Below are 20,133 nucleotides of genomic sequence, written 5' to 3'. Positions count from 1 at the left end.
CCTTGCTGTGCTTAGTGACAATATAACAATTAAGCAATATTGTTTGTTATTGAAGATAACGCTCACGTGTTTATCAGTGAAAGGTTTGCTGTGTCTGGCCATGGTGAACAGGTTTGGAGGCGGAAAATCACTAATGTTTTGGTTTATCATAGAAGAGGAACAGAAAAAGGAAATAGTTTTCATTCAGCTTGTGCTTTGAAAAAATGTCAGCAGAGTTCTGGTAACAGTTGAAAGATGTGGCATTCTGAGAACTATCACAAATCATAGCCCAGACCTTGAGACGTGAAGTGATCCAGAGACTTTTTCATGTGCATGCCAAGTACAGTGAGACACTTCTAGGAGTTCAATAGCAGCAATGTTATCAGCATGGATGTTGCTCCTGTGGCCAGCAGAAAGCCAATTCGTTTTCACAGTGTAAGTCTTTTGGCTGTTTTAACCGGTACTGTTTAATAATCTGCTTTCAAGATAGCTTTCATAATTGTTGCAAGAAATGGCAACATATTTTTTCCTAGTATTTATATATTTCTGTAATATCTTTTGTTCCTGCTATGGATATTAACATATACATTTCTGGAAATCTCTGATTGGTAAGTTGAGAAACTGCATTGTTTAGGTGTTCTGGGGTTTTTCTTTAGCGTAGAACGATTGACTGTCTCTCATATTCATTTTCCTCTTTTTATTTTTCCCCTCTTGATTTTTAGCTAAAAACAAAACTGCAGTGATCTAATACTGCTTGAATCGCTGAGTTGTACGGCTGTCTGAGTGTTACTTTCTGCATTTCAGACAGCAGAGGGCGAACAAAAGCGCAGAACAATTGTCACAGATGGTCTGGTGGGTTTTTTGAGGCTCTAAAAAGTGGAGTGAATTAAAAAAGCCCAGAAGCTCATCCACCACACATCAAAATCTCCTGGTTAAATTGGTATTTTGTACTGCCTTTTTCAATGCAGTGCATTAGAAAACTTTAAGATGTGATTTTTTAATGTTTTTCCTTTCCAATGATGAATGCACAGTATATTAAGAGCTAGTGTTGAAGCTGTGAAATTCTGAGTTATAATCTGGTGATTTTAATATCATAAGAAGATTTCAGTACCTAAAGATGTCTTCTTTTTAAGATGCCTTTTAAGGACTTCAGGATTTTGGCTCAAGTAAATCCTTGTGGATATGCATTAAGATGCTGAAACTTGTTTTTGTGGGTTTTGCTGTTGTTTTGGTTTTGTGTTTTTTCCTTGATTTGTTTTTATAGATTTGCTTTAGTGTAACTTTGCATCAGGTTTGTAATGGTCTCTTGAGGGTGAATGGTATGAATAGTTCTGAATTCAGCGAAGAGTTGTAGTGTTCTATAAAAAAAAAAAAAAACAACCTTCTGATTCTTAAGAATTTGCATGTTGACACTTAATTTTAATTTCATCATTGCTTTTAGTCTCCTTGCTAGGTGATCTCTTCCCATTTCTAGCAACCCTCTCTGTGCAGAGTTCTCCTGAAGCCGGCTTGTCCGTTGTGTTGTGGGTGCCGGTGCTCAGCGGGTTTTGTGCCTTCAGCTACCTTCTGTATCTAGAACTCTAGCTGCACAGACAATGATGGATTTGAATATTGTTTTAGTGGGAAAACAATATGGAAAACAATTTGTATTAGTGTCAGTAGGAGTACCAGAAGTAGTGCTGTGTTTTATTTCACAGTCTGGTTTCTTGGAGATTAGGTTGAAGAACTCTTTTGGTTATGGTCTGCTTCTGGGGTGGGCAGAGTGAAAACGTGACAGCTAAAGTTACTACAAGCATGCCAGTTCTAATTCTTAAACTATTTCTTAGTATGTTTCTTACAGTAATTTGAATGTTCTGAAGATGTGTGAAGATAGTGTATTATAAAGCTATGAAGCTGCTGCTAAGCATATGAAACTTAAATTCTTGGGAGACATGGAAGAATGTAATTCCTTTTTTTTTTTTTTTTTTTCTTTTTTTCCCTGGGAAAGGTATTACTAAAAAATATGTATAAATTTTCATTGCAGCTGAAATTTTTTGAATATGTTGTAGACTCTCTGACTCCTGACAGCTCTGTCCTTCCATGCAGTTTTGAAGGAAGAAAAAGTTCTGCTTTAAGAATACATAAAATGTTGATAACTCAAACTATTTTTTTTACTCTTACTGCAGAATATTTATAAAACCCACAACTTTGTAGTTTTCCAAATATATATATATATATATATATATTTTACCTTTTGTCATCTGAAGTATTTCCAGAATTCAATGTGAGGACCCAGCTTCTGATGCGTGGGAAGTTGTTCAGGATATAGAGAAAAGAGTCATTCATTTCTTCAGATGGTTCTTTATTTTATGTTTTATTGTTTGATCCTTAAAACAAGAGAGAGGTGTTATTTTGCTTTAAAAGCAGTAACATGAAAAAGTGAATGAAAAATAGTCCAAAATAAAAATGTGTTTAAAAAAACAACATCAGTAACCTCCCTCAAAACTGCTACAGGAATGTCACGAAAGCATTGTAGTTTATTCATCCTTAAATTATCAATCCAAACAGTACATATATAGTGTTACTGCTACAGTTCTCCACTTCCACAGAAGGTGAACTCAGTAGAGCTCTGGCAGCTCAGTGCAGGTGAATACGTTGCTGTGTTAACTGCCATTTCTACACAAATATGATTGTGGTCAATTTAATCCATATTTAATTTGAAATGTTTCTTTGCTTCGGATAACATAAAAGCAGCTCTGGAAGGTGTTAGGTAAATGCTGCCAGGCCATACAGAATCACTTCTCCCTCAGACGCTGCCTGCCTACGTGCTGGTTTTTGTCCTCCTATCAGAAAGGGTTGCAGCAATAATAATGAAACATTCTGAGAGGAGTACGTGGTCACTGATACATGAATGAGGTGATAATAATTACTGCTTTGATGCCATGAGGGGGGTGCATGCTGCTGGAAAGGCTGTGCTGGCCCAGAGGCTTGTGTGTGCTAAAAGTCAACCGGTGGAATTGGAGTGAGCAAGAATTCTCTCCTTCCTGTCACTGTGATAGGAACCTTGCGGGTTTTTTTTTTTTTTAATTAACTAGTAGAATTTCTATTTTACCTGTTTAACTGTTAGCTCTAGCACCTACTTCTAACTGCTTGAAGGGGTACTAATAAGTTAAGCTTATGGCTTTTATATTGCTTCATATTCTGTTGAAGTTAAAAAATAAGATAAAACTTTGCTTGGTTAAACTTGGTTCATCAACTTACTGGCCAGTTACTGGTGTAAGAAGGCGCTATACCCATGTGGAACTCGGATTTAGATGTGAAGTTTTCAGTGGGTATTCAGCTTTTGTACCAAAATGAAAATCATTCTTCTGAAGTGAAATGCAGAAACGTTGGTGTGGAAATCCCTTTCAGCCAAAATAGTTAAGCTCTGCACCACTCTTTTTCTAAGAGAAAAAGAAATGGATCTATAATAGTTAGTGGCAGATGGCAGAAAATGTAACTAACTGAATGTGATTCTGTATGGAGTTATTTGAGGTTTTTGGTGCGATTTGTTGTGAGTTCCTCTCCTCCCCCCTTTCCTTTCCTTTGATTGCGGTCTTTGTCCATTTATTCTTAGGATAGAATAAGATTTCTGAGCAGGGGCCTCTCTTGTGGTGCAAAGTGAGAATTGTTTTTAATTGAGCAGAAACATGTGGAAGGATCAGGAATATCTCAAGGGATTACAGAAAAATTCCAAATTTGTACTACTTACAGCTTGTGTTTAGAGCAGGGTCTGCTGGGAATAAATGTTAGTTAGTGTGACCTGTGACCTTAAAAACTGTTGACATGGATTTCAGCCAGAAACTAGCCACAGAACTCCTTTGTTAAGCTCATTCATAGCTCCTTGAAAACTCTAGTCAGTGAAAGTTGCCAGCTCAAATCTAAGGAAAGCAGGAAAGCAGAGCCCTTTTTTCCTTCAAGCCCACCTCCCTGCCCCCCACCCCCCCCTTTTTTTTTCTTCCCATGCTTTGGAAACAGTGGACGCCCCTTAACCAGCAAGACTTCTTTAATAGGACTGCATCGCCTAAACTTGATTGGAATTGACAGCTTCCTGGCTCAGGCTTGCCAACTGGCAGGGCATTGATGCATAGGGGACAAACAGCTTTAAGGGCCTGTATATCACTGTTTGTGTATGTGCCTCCAAAATGTAATGCACTTCTGTTGTGATACCTTCTAATCTAAAGAAAAAATATCCCAAATCTATTGTGCTACTTCTATTTTCACATCTTTCAATTATCTTGGGGAAAGAAATTGAAAAAAAACCCCATAATTTTATATATATATATATATATATATACATACATATATATATATATGTATATATACACACACATATACACATACATACACACATACGTATATTTAATTATGAAAGAGTTGTCCTGATGTCTTCTAGAATTTTCCCCCTCCACTGATCAGACCAGAAGCCATAGAAATGAATGCTTGAGGGAAAAAAAAAAGACACTTGGATTTTTACAAGTTTACTTTAAGTTGTCCTTTTTCTTTTTTTTCTGGCTGTTTTGTACTTAAAAATCTGGTTACCCCACGATAAAATGTTGAGTTTACAAGTCCTCTGTCCTATCCACTTGCATCTTTACAAATTTTTCTACTTAGGTGGATTTTGTGCATCCTGAGATGATTTCATGATGCGATTCCTTATGTGGTCTTCTGTGCAACTACTCACTTGGCTTCAATTACATTTTTGAAGTAGGATGTACCTTTACATGAGTAAGTTATGTTGCTGATATTCTCAGAATTAGGTATAGATAGGTACAAAAAGGATGCAGGAGTGAGGATACAAATTTTGCTTAATTGTAAGTAAAATAGAAGTATGCAAAAAGCATTATCTTTGTGAAGAATCACAGAGCTGGTTGCTGGTAAACTGGGATTAGAAGTACTTAATTGATTTACAGTGAAACTTTATGCTTTTTCTCTTCTGCAGGGTAAAATCATGTTGGTTCAATACCCTTTGAACAACCTGCAACATTTCCCCACCCAAATATTACACTTTTGGTTGAAGTATTTCTTAAAGGCTTGATTTTGTGAAAGAGCAACTTCATAAGGCTGATGTGTCTCTTGGAATAGCTTTCATGGAGTTTCATTTTGTTGTTTAAAGAAAAAAAAAAAGATAAAAATGTGAATCAACCTAATTTCTTTGAAGAACAGGGCTATGTAAACCAGTAGTAGTTGTTTTCTAGAGATGGAGAAGTGGGATAATTGAAGAAGTTGGAAAATGCTTCCCCCTTGCAGACATCCTCTTCTACTGAAGGCATAAGATCCTGGCCCCCTCTCCTGACTGTGCACCATCTTTGAATTCTTGTTCTGCTGCCACAGATTTGTAATCTAGTTCTGTTTTCATAGGCATTGGTTTCAAAGAGAGTACATTGCTGTCACTTGTTTTCCTATTTTTTCCCTTGTCACCACTGTATAAATAGACAACTCAGACTGTATTTTGAATATCTTGGAATGAATTGGAAGATTGGGAAGGGGGTTTGCATGGAGAGCAACACGGCACCAGGACTGCCAGGATCAGTTCTATATCCATCAGTGACTCCAGTAAGCAATTTTTGTGACTGTATTTAATGTAGCAGAGGTTTTGTTTAGTTTAGTGTATTTTGAACCACCATAAACTTTTTAGGGGGAAAAGTCACAGTCTTCAGCAATCACAATACTGTCTATCTACTGAAGAAGTACGGTGCAACTGCAGAAATGAGTTGTTGACTGTTTAGGGCCAGAGGAAGTATTTATTTCGCTAGTTTCAAAGCGGTAATTACAAAGCCCAGTCTGCAAGCAGTGACTGCAGATAACCCCAGAGCAGAGAGATGTTTGTTTTTATTTTTTTATTTTACTTACTTACCCTCACTTCTTTCCCTCCCCTGTTCTGCTGCTAAGATTTCTGTGTGGACATGGAAAAAAATGTCCATATATCACTATATAAATAAGAAAAAAAGAGTACAGTTGTATAAGGATTTACCATAGTTATACATTAAATAAAATGATAATACAGAAAATCAATGTTTTTCTTCCATATCTGTCTGTACAACAATTCTAAGCCTTCTAAAAACATGTTTGGTAATGGCTGGAAATGATACGAAACACTTTTTGGACAGTCTATTTGGTCTTTTTTCTGTATCGACCCCGGAATCCCTGTACTTCTTAAAATGCTTCAGAGATGAAAGCAAATAGCAAACTGATTCCATTACACATTGGCAGAGGCCGCAAAAAGTACATGTATAAGTCATGAGAAATTGGATCCCTCTGATTCAACAGTACAAGAAAATTGTACCTAATAAAAATGTTGTTATTAAGCCTCTGTCTGCCTTCTTTGTGGAATTTTTTTTGAATTTCCTTTTAGCTGTGAATTCAACACATCCATTTAATGTAAGAGTTGAAGATTCTTTCTCAGTTTCTTTGCATGGACCTTACAGAGAAAAAGGCGAGCAAGGCTTGTTGCTCAAGTCCCACCTTCCTTTGCAGAAATTACAGGCTAGAACTGTAGGAAAACAGTTAGACTTCCTCTTCTGTGTTTGAGAGGAAATTGATCTAAAGTGGTTTAGAAAATGTGAGAATTCTATGAATGTGGTGTGCAGGGTTGCAAAGGGTCTCCAGTTGTTGCAGGCATTTTGCTTTAACTTGACGTGTTTATAAAACAGTTTACATCTTAAAAGTTCAGGGTTTTTACTCCCACTGATTTGCTTAAGCAAACACTGGCTTTTATTTTCAGTTACTTGTCAGGATATGTACGGAAATGTGATGAACCTAGTAGAAAGAGAGCTTGACATCAATTAAATTCAGCTATCTGCTTTGTGTTTCTTTTCTGATATGGTTTTCAGTATGGCTTTCTAAACTTCCTGTAGTTTTTTCTCATTTTCCTTACCAATCTTAGAAGATAGAGTTGAGCTATTTTATTCTATCTGCTTATTAGCTTTCGTTTTCATCCCTGATGTATCACATACTGCTTCTCAGGTCTGAATGGCACCCTTCATGGTTGCCTTAATATCTTTTCTTGTTCTGGTATCTTAAAAACTTTTGGAAGTCTCTCTAGAGTTATTTTAGCTTTCTAAAATGATAATACCTGCAATACTGAATAAAATATGCTTACTAAAATAGTCTTAAACAAGGAAAAGCATTTAATAATGCATTTTTTTCTGTCCTATTGTGTGTGTGCCGATATATAAGTTGAATATAAATATTTCTGTATATAAGCATTTTCTATAGAGCGGTGTCACAAACCAAGAGAAGACTTAGAGAATCCTGTTGATTCTACATGTGGATTGCATTTTCTTTTTTATTAATGTGTAAAGTGTGTACAGTATTTCCTCTTATTTCTTTTCTTGAAATTGCATGCAACATCACAATAATAGCTGTAGAAATGCATTTTGTTGTTCTGAGTTTTAAGATCAATGTTGAAAGGAGTCGATTCCACTGAACTCTTAAATAATACTTTCTTATTTTCAACTAGGTGTACTTGGTAAATAACAAGTCAATAGGGAATTTGTAAAGTGACACTCAGTGAAAAGCTTTGAGTTTTCATTATGGTGTCAGTAGATCCGTTAAAAGCTTTGCTAGCTAAACTTGAAATTTTAAAGTGCAGTTGAATTGGTTTAAATATTTTTGTTGAAACTTAAATACCGTAGAACTCTGCTAAACCACTGTATGGGAACTGTTGAATCACAGTCTGAACCACTGATTGATCACCTGAGGCAAGCACTGAGTCAGCCGGGGGAGCACAGGTGAAGGCGATTCACTTGTGTGACCGGAAGGGGTGGAGCCTGGCTGCACCTCTCCTGGACCCGATTTAAGGGCTGACTGACACCAGGGAAGGATCTCTTCCTGGAGATTGCTCCTTTTGGAGTATTTCTGTGAGCCTAAGACATGGGTAAGCACTTCCATTTATTTTTGATTATCCCTTTCCACTGTCATAATCCTTCTAGTTATACAACCTGTAAAATACCAGCCTAACCGTGCCACTCTGCTAATTGTTGATTGTACAACCACACAGACAAAAATGGCAAGCTCCTTGTATGTCTTGCTAGAAATGGACAGGCCTGGAGTAAGGTCTTGTGTTTCTAGGTTTCCTTGTTTTAAGCATACTGCAGCGTGCTTACTGTGTTCAGTTCAGTTTCTGTAGTTCTTCATAGTGGCAAGATAAATCCACCTGAAAACATACTTTCTTCTTTCAGGCATTTTGATTTGTTTCAACTTCTGTGTACATTTCAGTATTATTGATTTTCATGGAGTCCTCTAGTAGTAATGTCAAGTTGTGTGATGCTGTCATGTGATACTTACGACAGTAAGAAAAAGATTGAGGAAGACAGAATTCTTCAAGTGCTGAAGTCTGGATTTTTCTGTAACGGCAGATATTCTGAAAGAGTTTGAGGTCTTTCTAGGTAAAGGAAGGACACTGATTATATTACTTTTCAATGAATTGAGAGATCCAGTATTTCCATTTTTGGCTTCTCTTCTGCCTTGCCTTACACACCCTCATTCCTCTGTTCCATTCAGTGGTGGCACGTGCCTCATGGTTGAAATAGGGATGTGAAGGCCTTCTGCAGATGCTTGATGCATGTGACTGGATGATGATGGTGTTTGAAACAGCAGTTTCCCTCACTGCAAACAGCTATGATTTGTATGCATCAAGTTTGAGGTTTGATCTTTATTGCAAGATTTTTTTTTTTTTTTTTTTTTACTATGAAGTATGAACACCAACCAGTCTGCTTCCTTGATACGTGCACACCCCTGTCCCTTCCAGAGAAATGTGCTCCAACAGGGGCAGATAATGAAAGAAAGAACATCTGGAATAAAATGTTGAATGCCTAAGACAGTTGGTTAGTATTAGGAAAATATCTTTTTCTTTTTTTTTCTTCACTGAACATCCTAGATAAGCCGGTCCTGCTGATTGATAACTGAATATATGAGCTGAATGAAAGGAGTGCTCTGGGAAATATGTATCTTAGAAATAAGCATTGAGTAAATTTTCCAATCATTGAACTTAATTACCTACTTGTAAATAAGAGGTTGCAAAGAATATTAATAAGAACACATTATTTGGCTTCTGTTCAGTCATTCTTTACTGTTCAGAATACTTGTTTGAGGAAAAAATGTTCTTCATTATATATGTGTATATATGCATAATTATTGTAGTTGAAAGCTTAGATGTTGTGCTTTAACACTGTTGTTTATTTCTGTCTTGATTTGGTAATAAGCCTAAGCTGTGTATTTGCATTTATTTTGTAGGGGGATAAATTTATACCACTTTTGAAGTTAGTAGCAGCCAGAAAGTACAGGGAGTTGTTTACAAAAGAGTCCCATCGATTCTCCTTTTCTGTGGAAGCATTCAAGCAGCAAGACCTGCACAGTCTGTTTGGCACAGTAGCTGCTCTCAGCTGGCCCTGTGCCCTCCTGCTGTTAGTCAGGGCAAAGGATGTGCCAGATCTCAGATTGTAACGGAGCAGAGCCTGCTTGCAAATCTGCTTGTAGTTAGCCTGGGGCCTTTTGGCAGCAGACTACAGCCGAATGATTTAGTTGCAATCCTTTTTCCTTAATATTTTCCATCTGGCCAACAATAGCCTATAAAGGCAGACACAAAACAGAGTTTGAATTATGAGGAGCGTAATAGTAAAATGCTTCCAAATCTTACTCTAGAACCTGCACCAGTGGATTGCTGCTGTTACTTTGCCAAAGGAAGTTTGTTCTGAAGTGCTATTGCAAGAAAGTTGTTGACAAAAAAGCACAGTAGTTCTCAAGTTCAGAACTGTAGAACAGAGAAATGTGCGTTTCGCTTAAACTCTTAATGTTCCACTGCCTGCGCCTTCTGTTGATCCTGAGCAGGAAGTGAAGTGCTCCCAGCATGGGCTTCCTTGTGCCGCCCCGGCATGCAGCTCCTGGATTGCGCCGTGGGAGCGGGGATCGTGGAGATGGGGAGGGTATGGAAAAGGCCTCGACTATGGAATTCCTGTAAGGCATGCAGCAGCAGGCTGGGGGAGTTGCCATCCTGTGATGTTATAAAAGAGGTAATGTGTCCTAAGCTCTCAAATCTACAGGAATAGATTAATGCCTTCCAGAGTGAATTATTTCCACGTGTGTGCTTTTTGTGAACTCCTCTAGTTCGGCTTGGAACAGAAATCTTTCTGTGACTACAGTCATGCTAAACATACGTAGTTCTGTGTGTGGTTGTTTTTTGTACATTTGTTTTTGAAAGTTTATAGCCTCTGAGAAAATCTCTGAACTTGCATGTACGTGTGCAGCAGTCCTGGCACTCCAGCTTGCACTGTGTGCAGTTTATCACCTTCATGATGGCATGGTTGGGGCTGTAAGGTACTCACCTTTTCTCCAAAGGTGGCAACAAGTCATGCACAGGCTCTCACAGATCTTGCTCACAGTATTTACAGGAGTGTCAGAAATGGATTAAGCTAGGAGAATGCTCCAGAATGTGATTCACTTTCTGACTATACCCTGGAGACCAGGCAAATCCTTCTCTGAAGGTGCATGTCTCACTTCATTGTTTACAATGGGATCTTCTTTAGGTGACCATTTAAAAGTGTTTTTTAGTTGTCTCACCCGTGGAGCCAGAATGCAAGTAGTCTGTGCTGTATATTTAAACACTTGAAGTTATTCCACATAATAATGTAGTATGACTGCTCTTTGCAAGCCTGCAGTTCTTAACAGTACACTGTTTGTTCTCTTCTTAATTGCAATGACCATATGCTAACTCCCAAAACTATAATGAGATGTGCAGGGACAAGGGAAAGGTATGATTTTGTTGTCCTAGATTGAGTTTACCACAGATTTGAATTACTCTGTGTATTTCCTGAAGCTATATAAGTTAATGCGGTGCTCTTATCTGAGAGGTGCTCCTCTGCAACAAGTCCTTTGTTCTTGTTTCATCTCAGTCTGCTCTCTGCTGCTTTTAATCATAGCAGTAGTAAAATTAAAGATCTGAATTCATGGATGTTGCACTCAAGGAAGCACAGTCAGAGGCTCCGGTACGTTGGCTGAGGAGCACTGCTGTAATATATCTAAGCATTCCTGCTTAATTGATACATTGGTTGAAGAAGAAAGTTAGACCACTTAACATTTTATCTATCATTTAAAATTATTCCCCGTGTGATATTCTCTGTTCCATTCTCTGCACTTAGCTTAGGGTAAATGTTGCCAGAATAAATAAATCTTTAAAAACAAACACATTCCAAAACAGACGAAGAACCCTCCTTTCTCCTCTTCCCTCTATATCACCAATCCAAGGCAACTGTCTTTTAGTGTAGTCAAAGAATAATGAAGGGGTGTCAAGGGAAGTTGTTTTGAAGCTTTTACCAAAGCCTTAATTTTGATGGCAAATCAACACACTTCTGTAAAATATCAGTGATAAGGATCACAACAAAAAATGTCAGGTGCTAATAATATGAATGTATTGCTACCAGTGGAAATAGGTAAAGCTAAGAGTACTGCATTCTAGTCCAGCTAGTTCACTGGTCTTACCTACTGACCAGAAACCAATTTCACTTAATTAGGGCTTCATGTCACACCTCCTTTACTTGCTGAACAAATGTAACAGAAGTAATTAAATCACGTCATTTTTTATTACCTTTGGCCCGGGTTGACTAGTTTGAAACTTACATTTTAGTGCTTATACAAAAAGAATTAGTGCATCACCCTTGGGAAAACCTAGGTCCCTGGCATCAAAAACGTAGGAGGTAGTTAAGTACAAGATGGATAGGTCTTCCACAAGTGGAGCACTTCTTTGTTTCTGTCAGAAAGTTAACGGAATGCATCTTAGGAGTGAGACCATCCTGTACATGGCAACTTCCTCCTTCAAAAATCAAGGTCTGACAGGAACCCTCAGGTTATGTGGTAGTAACTGGAGAAGTAGGGGCTGTTTTGAGAGGTAAAACTGCTAGCAAAAGCTGCATTAGTTGATATTTTGCTTGTTTTGTGGTTTTTTTTTTCTTTTTTCAATAGAAATCATCATTCAGCCACGCTGAAATAATAGGAGGAAAGTTTACATGGCTTTGTAGAATCAGTGTTATCAGGATTGTGCATGTATCCGAAATAGAAACCTTAAGTTACAACTGCAGATGGTTATCATCATCCTTGATAAATGGACAGATCTTCCTTCCCACCTGTGTTATTTACCTAACCATAGTTCACCTCAGCGTGTTTTAAAATTCATTTCTGTTGACGCTGCAGCCTGAGTGTTCAGAGAATAAAGTGATAGTGAGTAATCTTCTACTTAATGTTTTGCTTAAAATGATTGCAGGATGTCTTGTAAATAAAAATTGGGCACTCCAGCCAACTAAAGGACCAGAGTCTTTTCTGCTAACTTGTGTCACATTATGGGATGCCTGGTGATCAGGGTCATCTGTGGTATTTCTGCAAGCGGAGAGGCAAGCACCATTGCATCTAATGTGCTTATTTGTCCAATAGCTAAATGAATCTAAATGCTCATTGGGAGTCCTGAAACAAATTTGGCACTGCAGTTGTAGACAGCCTGCAATCACTTCAGGCTCTGACTTGTGTTACAAACGCATCAGTTTGCAAAACCCGAGATGCTTGCTGTAAGGGAGCAGGAGTGTGCTGTAGCACATTGGGCATTTTTCTTACAGGGTGCACCTCTGATTTACAACAAAAAGTTGATAATTCTACTGAAATTTTAGATCAAATTCAGTACTAGGGTACATAGGCCAATAAGTATATATGATTGGCATTTCTAATGAAAAGGAGCTGTTTTCTGGTCAAGGAAGAAGGGTTAATTTGTGCCCGGATAAAAAGGGTGTTTAGGATCTGCTGTTTCAACCTGTGATAGACTTAACACTAGTCTTTGATCCCCAAATGAAATGTGATGGATTTCAACTGATGCCAGATGTCTCAAACCTAGTGGGATCTCTGACTGTCTGCCACATCTAGAGTTCTCTCTTCCAGCACTTTCATGTGTACTTCTAAACGTGGTTTGAGAAGAGGTTCCTTGACAAGTTAAGCCTTTGGAATCCTTACTCTGTATTGTCACTTCAGTGGTGATCTTTAGGCTCTCATACTTTCTAACACATCCTGCCTTTTTAAAATCAAGCCCTGTGTGCCAAACTATTCTTTTTCTTGTTTTTTTTTTTTTTGTCTGAGGATTGTACTGCAAGTAGTGTCTGTAACTTTTCTCAGTTTAAGGCCATTCTCTGCCCTTTCCTTGTTAAGATTGGCCAAAGAAAACATTGTTCAATGCACTTCTGTTGGCACTAAGTGTAATTTAATTGTTGGTGACTTTTTAATTCCAAGACTATCTAGTTGCACTTGATAAATCTCACGCATTATCAGTCAAACACTTCACTATATCCATCTTCTCATCATGTTTGCTTTATGGGATGTTGTTTGCCTGTGGCTTTTAGTAAGAGTATAAAGTCTTAATTGTCGGTATTTGCCTTGGAGATGCAAACAAAATTGTTTTCTTTATGTGCCTCTATTTTGTGTTGCCACATTAAAACACTGCTTTTGAACCTGTATGTTTGAGAAGTTGCATTCTCAGAATTAAGCTGAAAAAACAACAAAACACCACTAAACAAAACACCACCAAACCCACAAAGTTTTACTCTGCCTTCTAAAAAGGGACAGGAGACCTTTCATTGTGTTAGCGAGTTTGAGGCTTGCAATTTCATTTTACATCCACTAAAAAACTTCTTTTATTTATTTTTAAGTGAGTGCTCTTGATGCTAAATCTGAGAGTGGAGCTCTACCTGGTCAGACATGCTTAGATTAGCTGGGTACAGTAAAAACTGCAGCTTTCCACTCCATAAAAGCTGTAAGAGACTTGTGTAGTAGTGCTACTCTGTTGTAAAGCTGATCAAATGGCACAGCTCTTTTTTTCCTGTCTTGAGCTTGTGCCCCAGGCTTTAGAGATGTATGCACTCTCCAAAATCCACTTACAGTTTTACATTTCATTTCAGCAGACCCGAGGTTCTGTCTTTTAAAGGAAATCCTTTCTCTTTTCTGCATGTGGACTGACTGGAGAAATCTCACTTGGCAAGGTTTCCCAATGCTGTGAATAACTTGTATGTTAGAAGTTAAAATCTTTGATTTCTTCTTTTTTTAAAGGGAGTGACCCGCCAGAGTGAAAACAGGAAGTTCCTGACAGCAGAACAGAGCTCGAAGACTATTCTGAAATAAATAGAACAGAAATTATCCTGTCGTACCATTCAGTGAATTTTCTTAAATCTTGCATTGATTGGTAAATCACATGAGAAAGGAATCCAAGGGCACTACAGGTACCTTTCCAAAAGCATTCACTTTGCATTCTACTGCTGTCAGCACACCAGTAAAATAGAATGTCAAAAATCAGATTGAGGAAGTTGGTATGTTAATTTGCAAATACTCATAAATCATTTTAAAAAGTACCCCTTGTCATTGGGATTACCAGTGGTTGCACTGGAACATGCCATGTTTTTACTGCTGAAATTGTCAATGTTTTGAAATTTGTTTTGAAATTCCTTGAAGCTCCACAGGAGTCATTTCTGCATTCAGTTTTCACAGTGCCCTTGCACACATTGGTATCTTGAATTGCTTCCTCCTTTGCTGTTGTATTGCAGTTAACACCAGAAAAGATTTGCCTTTTTAAGCTGACTTCACTTTCTGACAGTAATTCCCGGTTCCACACATGTTGGTCACTTTGTCAGCCTCTCTTTGCACTTGACCTTGGATGTGCACGTTATTCATGAGATAGCTGTGCTGATTTAAGTGCTACACACTGTAATCTCTGATTCTCCTTCATTGTAATGAGCACTCGGAAACTATCCAAAGAAGCAATAGTGGTGAAATTTTCACATTTCAAAGAAAGCATATTTATTATCAAAACCTCTATTCATTTGTAATGCTTTATAACTTAATAAGAAACAGCTTTTTTTTTGTTTGTTTGTTTTTCCCAAGGAAATGATGTTTTACTTGATAAAGAAACCAACTGCATACACACGTAGGCAACTTTCTTGGAGATTCTTCCTTTGCTATTCCTAGAGATTCTGTGTTTTCTTATTTATTTGTTGGCCAATTCTGTTCACTTGAATTAGCTACGTCTTTACATGTAGGCAGCTGTTATAATGCAGCTGTCTTGGTTTTCTGTACTTTCGTGGCTTGTGTGTTCACTGGGAAGCAGTCGTCGGATGCTGATAGCACTGGAGCTTCTGCACAGCTTGAAGCCCCACAGCTTACTGTCAGGGAGCCCTGCGTGTTACGTAAGAGCCAAAGCACTGATGTTATGAAGGATATTTCTTCAGTCTCTTAAATATTTTTGGAGGAGAAAGTTTACTTTCATTTAATATCCCAAACTGGGGAACTGCATGGCAGACAGAGTGCAAGAGCAGTACAGTGAAGCCTGCAGTGTTCTCTCCTCTAACTTTTGCCATAAGTTGAGCAATAAGTGTGGTTGTACATACTGGAATTTTATTTCCAGGGTTACCTATGTTAAACAGACCAGAAGAGGGTTTGGGCAAATAATTGATTAAGATCAGGCAATTCTTTTTAATGTGCTCTTGAGGCCTTTTCTACTTGTTCATATCAAACAGTACCTATGGATATGAAGTGTTAGTTTCTGTTAATGTTCTGTTGTGTGATACAACTGGGAGTAGAATTTCTTTATAGTTTAAAAAAAAAAAATTACAAGCAATGTTAGTAATTCTTGTTTGTTTTTAAGCTTTTGTACTAAGTGTATAACAATAGTAGGAAGAAGATCCTAGAAGTACAGTTTTCTAATTTCACTACTGCTGGCAGTCATAAAACTTACTGCTGCAGAAGGAAGTTCTGCTCAGACCCCCCAACTTCTTGCTGTGCAAAGACTCGACTCTATCTGCCTGTATGTGCTTGCACGCTGTTCACGTGTGCACACAAACCAGGGCAGCTCCTTCGTTTCAGGGAGGAGGGCTCCATGTTCTGCTCTTCTGGCCGCTGCCTTTCCTGGAGGTCAGAAATGGGACCTCACGTGCTGCTGTTGTAGCTTTTTCCTTTCAAATGTTAAAACACACAAGTGGATTGATACGTTGAAAAATTCAAAGCTCAGTTGACTGCAGTACTGCATTTTCATCTGTGCAGAAGCTCATGCTGGGTGATGACATTTTCTGTTCCGCATAACTTGTGGGCAGCGGGCTGCACTCTGCCCCTGTGCACAGCTGCCCTGCGGAGCTGCTGCCCTCTGTCTCCCAGTGCCACCTGGTCTGCAGGGCGTGAGGGGTTCTGCTGCTTCCTGCAGCCCCGAGAGCCCCTTCCCAGCTGCACCAACCAGTCACACAGCTGCTGCGGTTTGTTACTGCACTCATTCATTTCTTCTTGTACATAAGAAATAAAGATCTTTCCTGTTGTCTCAAGCAGTCACTGGTTTTGCACCAGTATTATTTAAAATCTGCTTTTTGAAAACATTTGTGATTACAAGCTGCAGTGCAGTACTGTTGTCTTAACGTTTTGACTGTCCCTAATTGCTGTGACACATGTGACTAATGATGTTTTGTGCTTTCAAGGAGCGCACTAAAAAGGTGATGACATACGAGTTTCTGAATAAGGTACTGTGCGACTTGTGCAGTGGAGTTTGTGCAGACCTTATGTAGCATAATAAGCAGCTTTCCTGTGCCCATGTTTGTTTCCCGTCAGACTGGCCTGTCTCCAGCAGCGAGCTGCATCGCAGGAGGAGAGCAAAGCAGAGCGCCGACCTTGCTGCCTGCTTGGGTCAGGCTGGAATTGGCTGTCGTGATTTGTGGCAAATGTGTTGCACACACACACATGCACACACACTTGTGAGGAAATTGAAAACATAAAACTTAGAAGTAAATTTCAGATTGCCCTTTATTTGTTCGCCCTATGGCCACATTCTATTTACACTTCTTGGAGTTTTTGAACATCAAATTCTGTGAATAATCTCCCATCCACTGCCTTGTTCATGGTGCTTAGACGGCCGTTTGTGTGTGTGTGTGTGCATGCACGCGTGTGCGCGTGCTCACATGCTGTGGTGCTCTGGGCAATTTCACTGCAGAGCTCTTCCCTTCCTTTGTTTAACCTCTGACCTGTGAAAACAAGAGTTAATCAAAACTTCTAAGGTAGCTAAGAGGAAGGGGAAGTGTTTGGTTACAAATTAAATATGAGCAAGTCATAAGCCATAAATCTTCAGCAGTGCTACTAGTTGTGCTACTTCAGCTGCATGTGGCACCGAAGGACTGACTGAATTCGGCCCTGTCTCTATGGTAGGGGCTGCTCAGAGGCATAACCCACACCTTTCTCCTTCATGACAAATATCTAGAAAGAGCTTCAGATAACTGTTTCTTAATCTGTCATGGTGATTCAGTAGTCTAAATACCTGCAGGACTCTACGGGACCTTAACGTTTAAAACATATCAAATTGGATTCTAAAGCTGCTCGTGCACCTCTTTGGCCCTTTAAAAGTAGAAGGAACTCCCACAGATTCCAGTAATGCAACTTCTTGTGGTGGTAATAAATTTACCATTCAATTCATTTGTAATAGATAGGCTAAATACACGGATGCTATAGTAGAGTAAGATGGTGGAGCTTAAAGTGATTGATTATGTGATATATTCTTTATCTCCAACTTGGCTGAAGCCGCTTTATGGAAGCTTTGCAGAGATTCATAAGTGATTTCTTCTTGCATTTTTTTATCCTATGCGTCTTACGAACCCAGACTAAATATTTAGATCTTTAATAAATACATTCATTCTTTTCAAAGCTACTCAGTGCTGGCTGTAATTCTGTTTATTAAGACATTATTAAACTTTTTACCTGAAACAGCAGCTTTTGGGAGTTTTCCAGGGCGAGTATCTTGTTGTTGTTGTTGTCTTGCACCTCTCTCGAGCACAAGCATAAATCCCTCTCTGTATCACGTTGTGTTGAGTCTGCTTCAGACACTGACTTATTTCCTGAGCAATTAAGCAGAACTTAAATGTGCCTTCCTGAAATAAGTTGTGGTTTTCATTCTGCTGGGGAGCTTTCTGTCTTCCTGGTGTTCTGTTTTTTTCATCTTCTGACTATCTTTGGTTGATAGCTTGCAAGGATTTGTTTCCTGGGTTCTTAATCTCTACTTAGCAGATAGGTTTTGAGAGGATTTCTTGTTACTCTTGTAATGGCTTTTAACTCTACTGAAGTTTATTTAAGTAAACAGAAAAAAAGAAACCTATCTTCTGCCTAATCCTTCTTGAATGTTTACAATATATGCCAAACTTAAATGCTGTTTAAAGTGGTAATTGTCTGTCTTTCTGCTCTATTCTAATACATTGTTTGTAAAGATACTTAAAGCATATTAATTTAAATGATAATACTGTCACATAGCATGAAAAGTTAAGTTTCTTATCAGCGTATTTTGATAAGCTACTTACATGTTACAGTAGCATTTTCAGGCTTCAAACAAATGATAATGATGTAGTGCTGTTCACTTTATCTGTCTCATATATAGCTTCTCACTTCATTTATTACTAAAAGCTGTACAGTTAGGAACCATAGGGCACTCAATTCTTTATAGATGTCAGGATGTAGCCATATTTTATAAAAACTTTAAATCTTGTCTAACTCTATCAAAATAGAATCCATTTGCTTCAGAAAGCATCTGTGATTAAAGGGAGAGTCAGTCTGTGCGTCATGGCAGCTTTCCTTCCCATTCGCTGCAGCTGAGGGGAAATTCTTTGCTGGGATTTAAAAGGGAGCTGAAATAAAGAACTGTGCCATGAAGATGTGGTCCAAAATCAGACCAAAGCAAACTGATGAAAAATAATGTCTCAGTTGTCTTATTTTATTGAGCGGGGAGGTAAAGGAAATGAAAAAGATGGGATTTTCTGGGTGTTGTGTCTTTTTTTCTTTGTTTAATTTAATCCTTTTGTAAGTTGTTAACAGATTTACTTCTGTTTGACCTAACTTAGCTGTGCTAAACGCAATGATACAGGATGTGGAATAAGATTTAGTAGTTATGATGGTTTATTTAAAAAATCAAGATTTTGGTTTTGTAATGTAAATAAAATACAGAAGTCTGCTGTATTGGTATTCAAAACCAAAACAGCTGTTTATATTCAGTTTCCTGTTGTTCAGCAGCTATACTGAAGACTAGTAACTAGCTGTACTTTTTGGGTGTTGATTATGATTTAAAATATTCTACCACGCATGTGCACGGATAAATTTGTGTGGAGTTATTTGATGTATCTGTGTAACAATTGGAATGTTTGTTACATACGGGGTGTGAAGAAATTCCTATGGACTTCTGGCATTGACTGGCCTGCTCTCAGAGTTTATTTACAGCCAGTACTCTGTTTTAAGCTTGGTTGGAAACTCTGGGAAGGAGTTATTATTGAAGCTCAGTTGCCAGTGGAAGGGGATGCTTCAGCTTTCTAGCAGTGCTCTCCTTCACATGAAGTCCTTCAATGAGGGTCTGATGTGACTTTCCTAACAGGTATTTATAAAGCGTGTCCAGTGAAGACTGTTGTTGAGGATGCAAGTATATATAGCCAGCGATCTTGGATTCATTAACTGAAGTTTAACAAGTTAAATGTATGCTTTTTCTTCCTTTTTTTTTTGTTTGTTTTTGTTTTTGTGTGTGTTTTTTGTTTTTTTTTTTTTAGTTACCTACCATGGTTTGAAGTCTTTTATAAGCTGCTCAATGTCTTGGCAGATTATTCAGCAAAAGGACAGGTATTATTCTAAAGTACTAACCCTTCTCTTCCCTGCCCCAATATCAAATGTGGGAGAGAGACTGAAAAGGAAGCTGTTTTAAGAGATGCTCCTATCCTATCATGGCCATGTGAATTTATGAATCTCTATTGTGCAGTTATAGTGAAGTACATATTCAGCTAGGCTGAAAGTTTGTCAACCGCCTATGAAAAATAAATCAACTTTTATTAGATTATTTTTGAGAAAACAATACATTTAAGAACGTGACTATGGATCCAACTTCAGTTAATGGTTTCCCTGAAGTCACTTGCACTGCACAGACTCTTTGATGACATGAGTTGTATTTCCCACATCCATGCTATTCCCAGATTGTGGTGCTTCATGCACCTTGGGCAGATCAATGTTTTATCAAACCTTACTTTTCATGTGAAGTAAGTGAAGAACTAAGCTTACTGACGCAAAATGCTGACCCACATAGCACGATCGGGCCTAGCTCTTTTAGAAGCTGGTTTTGCT

General features: G+C 38.3%; 1 protein-coding gene and 1 long non-coding RNA gene across 17 annotated transcripts in view; one reads left to right on the top strand and one right to left on the bottom strand.

Annotated features, from left to right (window-relative positions):
- Positions 1-20,133, top strand: part of DENND1A (DENN domain containing 1A) — a 177,198-nt gene that overhangs the window by 51,706 nt on the left and 105,359 nt on the right. For 14 of the 16 annotated variants that reach the window (NM_001396589.1, XM_040649134.2, NM_001396588.1 and 11 more), the window contains one exon: positions 19,569-19,638. The exons of 1 other annotated variant lie outside the window; for it this stretch is intronic. In NM_001396589.1, coding sequence (NP_001383518.1) covers positions 19,569-19,638 — 70 coding nt within the window. Of the gene's footprint in view, positions 1-351; positions 415-19,568; positions 19,639-20,133 lie in introns of those variants that run through there. One more of the 16 variants, XM_046901725.1, reaches the window with a different exon arrangement.
- LOC112529972 lies at positions 16,783-17,869 on the bottom strand. Its single transcript, XR_003070958.3, has 2 exons — positions 17,746-17,869; positions 16,783-17,018 (listed from the first exon to the last, which is right to left on the bottom strand). It is a non-coding gene; the product is annotated as an uncharacterized LOC112529972 (long non-coding RNA).

Source organism: Gallus gallus, chromosome 17 (genome assembly GCF_016699485.2).
Source record: "Gallus gallus isolate bGalGal1 chromosome 17, bGalGal1.mat.broiler.GRCg7b, whole genome shotgun sequence".
Taxonomy (NCBI): Eukaryota; Metazoa; Chordata; class Aves; order Galliformes; family Phasianidae; genus Gallus; species Gallus gallus.
The sequence above is the reverse complement of the archived record's forward strand: the minus strand, read 5'-3'. Positions and strand labels throughout refer to the sequence as shown.